The sequence below is a fragment of the Chiloscyllium plagiosum genome, unplaced genomic scaffold (genome assembly GCF_004010195.1).
Source record: "Chiloscyllium plagiosum isolate BGI_BamShark_2017 unplaced genomic scaffold, ASM401019v2 scaf_7391, whole genome shotgun sequence".
Lineage (NCBI taxonomy): Eukaryota > Metazoa > Chordata > Chondrichthyes > Orectolobiformes > Hemiscylliidae > Chiloscyllium > Chiloscyllium plagiosum.
In genome coordinates, this window is record NW_025204373.1 from 1 (window position 1) to 3,561 (window position 3,561).

Consider the following 3,561-nt stretch of genomic DNA (forward strand, 5'->3'; position numbering starts at 1 on the left):
TAATGGGGACGGGGTTAATGAAGGGTGGGGAACATGGCAGTGGTGTGCTGCCCCTGTTCCTGGCCAGTGTCACTCCCCAGTAATGTGGTGCTGTGTTGCTGTACTGTTTCATTGCACCAGGTGGAGCACGGAGCACACTGGGGGGAAGCTGAAGTTTTCCATTGAGTCGAGGTGTTCTGGATTATCCCTCTCTGTCAGTAATGACTGGATCCAGTTTCAATGAAGCTTTCCCATTCACAAGCAAGTGTGATAGGGAACAGCTCTGAGCTTCCACCTCCTGTCACTACCATGTGTTTTTGGTTCACTCTTCGTTTCCCACAGGCCTTTGTGGAGAACTACCCGCAGTTTAAGAAGATGTCAGGGACTGTGTCCAAACATGTAACAGTGGTGGGAGAGCTCTCGCGATTGGTGAGTGAGCACCAACTGATGGAGGTGTCAGAAGTGGAGCAGGAGTTGGCTTGTCAGAATGACCACTCCAGTGCCTTGCAGGTGAGACAGGGGATAGGGCAAAAAGTGGGCCAATTGGAATGACTGCTGTCGTCTGTGGTCTGGAGGGAGGGAGGGAGGGAGGCAGGACAGAGAGGAATATTCAGAAATCCCACTCCCCTGCTGCTCAGGAGTGGGAGGGGAGCAGAGTGGGTGTGCAAAGTAAATGGTTGGAGATGGGAGAAGGAGAGGGCATGGCAGTATTATCTTCACACTGCGGCACCTTGTTTCATCGCTTGCAGTGGGCAAGTCTGAGAGGAGCCAAGAGAGAGGGCTGCCTGATTCCCAAGGTCCGTCCATCCTGTGGGATTTCCCTGGGCCAGTCTCCTGTTCCATTTAGCTTTGTGCCATGCATGGCATTAACAGTATTGTGCTCAAGTCCGATGGCCCATACACTTCATATATTTGTTATGCATCTGTATTTCACAAAGTGTGTGTGTCTGTGTGTGTGGTATGTGTCTGTGGTATGTGTGTATCTCTGTGTGTGTGTGTGTGTGTGTGTGTGTGTGTGTCCATAGTTAACCCAAGTCCCCTCCCTTACCGGTCGATGGCGATGGCTAGCAGCGCGTTAGTGGAGACAGACAGGGAAGCGGTGCGGAGGTAGTTGACCGAGGCACACAGAGCGTGGCCGTGCTCCCAGGACAGTTGCTTGACCACATAGTAATCCATCTCGAAGGGGCAGCAGAGCACAGCCACCAGCATGTCCGAGACGGCCAGGTTAGCGAGCAGGAGGCTGGTCAGGCTGCGGCGCTGCCTACAGCGAACCAGGCTCACAATGAACAGCAAGTTGCCGAGCCCACACACCAACATGATCCCGACCAGGGTCACCCCGACCACGGTCCGAGCCGCCTCGAAGCTCCGGTCCGTCATGAAGTCCTGGCTGTCCAAGCGGGCGGTGTCATAGTCCAAGAGGCTGCAGCTCAGGTTCCTCAGCTCCGGCCAGGCTTCAGTACAGGCTTCCCCCATCCTCCCGGGCAGAACAAGCCCAGACCCCCCACAACATATGGAAGGTCAGCCTGCTGATAGACAGCCCTGGCACCAAAGCCTGGGACAACCTGGAGACACCAGGAGGTTATCAGCAGGTCCTGCAGCAAACCTGGGATCTGGAGAAGAGTTGGAGTGCTCTGGAGAGGGTACCTGTGCTTGTTGCTTCTTTGCAAACTGGTGGTGGAGAGTTGACTGAGCGAGCCCACGGCAGCAACACGCGCCTCATTGCTCTGAGAGCTGTTCCTTTCTCTTACTGCGGGGGATGTGACTCATCGACTTCCAGGAGATTCCTGCGGAAAGGATTTTTGCCCCCAACGAGAACCACTTCGGTCTATTTCGTGTGTGTGTGTGTGTATGTATGTGTGTGTGTATGTATGTGTGTGTGTGTGTCTGTGTGTGTGTGTATGTGTGTGTGTATGTATGTATGTGTGTATGTATGTGTGTGTGTGTGTTGAGGGTTTGCCTGTGTCTAAGATCAAGCCTGAGCAGCAGCAGAGGACCCAGAGGGTGGTGATAATCGGGGACTGATGTGAAAGCTGCTGTTTCCAGTCTTGGTGCTGGGCAAGAAGGTTGGAGGTGAAGGACCTGTTTATTAGCAGGCCTGCCTATTAGTGGAGGTAGCAAGGTATTTGGAGCCTTGGTGTGCTGCCAAGGGCATCCGGAGAATGTTTCCGAACAGGCAGAGTCTATCAGGACCAGGGAATCAGCCATGTGCCCAAGTGCACGTTCAGATGTACTGCTGATGCTGCAGGACTCAGTGAGGGGGAGTCCTGCACATGACAAGATGTGAAATTGTTTCACTGCCTGAAGGGCAGCGACAGGGAGTGTGCTTATCAGATCCAGGAGAGACCTTGCAAGAGCCCACATTGATACATTGAGACACACTCTTCCTTCGTGCTGTCTAATCTGTACACTGATTGTCTTGCATTGGTATGGCTTGGGCAGCCTCCCACACATTGCACTGCAACTGGCTTGTGAGCAGTGAACTCAGCACAGCCCAGGAGTTCCAACACTTAGCCCCATCTCCCTGAGAGCTGAAACCAGTCTCAGTTAGACAGAGCTTCTCCTGCTGAAAGCAGGAGGCTATCACACCTGTTTGCTGCACTGATACTCGACAGATCACAGGATTGAAATGGTCTGCCTGAGGCCCACCATTCTTGCCATTGAATTGGGGGTTAATTTACATCAGGGATTTGAACACTTCATGTACACAAACAAGATCGTGCAGTAGTGAAGACACTCTGCAACACCGGGTGGGGAGCGTTCCAGCAATGCCAGGGACCAGTGCTCAGGGCACACTACAATCCCGGGGGGCGGTACTGAGCACTCTAAAACAGCAGTTACTGCACTGTTGGAGGGTCAGTGCTGATGGAGTGGGCACAGTCGGAGGGTCAGTGCTGAGGGAGCGGGCACTGTCGGAGGGTCAGTGCTGAGGGTGTGGGCACTGTCGGAGGGTCAGTGCTGAGGGAGTGCCGCACTGTCGGAGGGTGAGTGCTGAGGGAGCGATGCACTGTCGGAGGGTGAGCACTGAGGGGTTGCTGCACTGTCATGTATGACATGATCTGTCCATTGTCTGATGACTAGGACTGGGTTCGGCCTGTATAATGATTGCTGCAATTTCTACATGGCAACAATGTCTGCATTTCAAAACCAAACTATTGACTCTGGATTAGTTTGGGCCACCTGAGCGTGTCATCTCTTCCCCTTTTTGTACAGAGAGATTTATCACATAGCCTGCCTTCTCCCGATCACTGGGCCCAGCAGGAGCCTCGGTGATCAGGGGTGGCTCAGTGGTTAGCACTGCTGCCTCACAGCACCAAGCACCCAGGTTCATGTCCACCCTCGGACCACTGACTGTGTGGAGTTTGTACATTCTCCCCGTGTCTGTGTGGGCTTCCTCCGGGTGCTCTGGTTTCCTCCCACACTCCAAAGGTGTGCAGGTCAGGGTGGATTGGTCATGCTACATTGCCCAGAGTGTTCAGGGATGTGCAGGTCAGGGTGGATTGGCCATGCTACATTGCCCAGAGTGCCCAGGGATGTGCAGGTTAGGGTGGATTGGCCCTGCTACATTGCCCAGAGTGCCCAGGG

General features: G+C 53.9%; 1 protein-coding gene across 1 annotated transcript; it reads right to left on the reverse strand.

Annotated features, from left to right (window-relative positions):
* Positions 1 to 1,027: 1,027 nt before the first annotated feature.
* Positions 1,028 to 1,749, reverse strand: LOC122546370 (prokineticin receptor 1-like; the record flags this gene model as incomplete). The annotated part of the gene is made up of 1 exon (XM_043685103.1): positions 1,028 to 1,749. A coding segment is annotated over exon 1 (425 nt), but the record flags the coding sequence as incomplete, so codon positions are not given.
* Between the last annotated feature and the right edge of the window lie 1,812 nt (positions 1,750 to 3,561).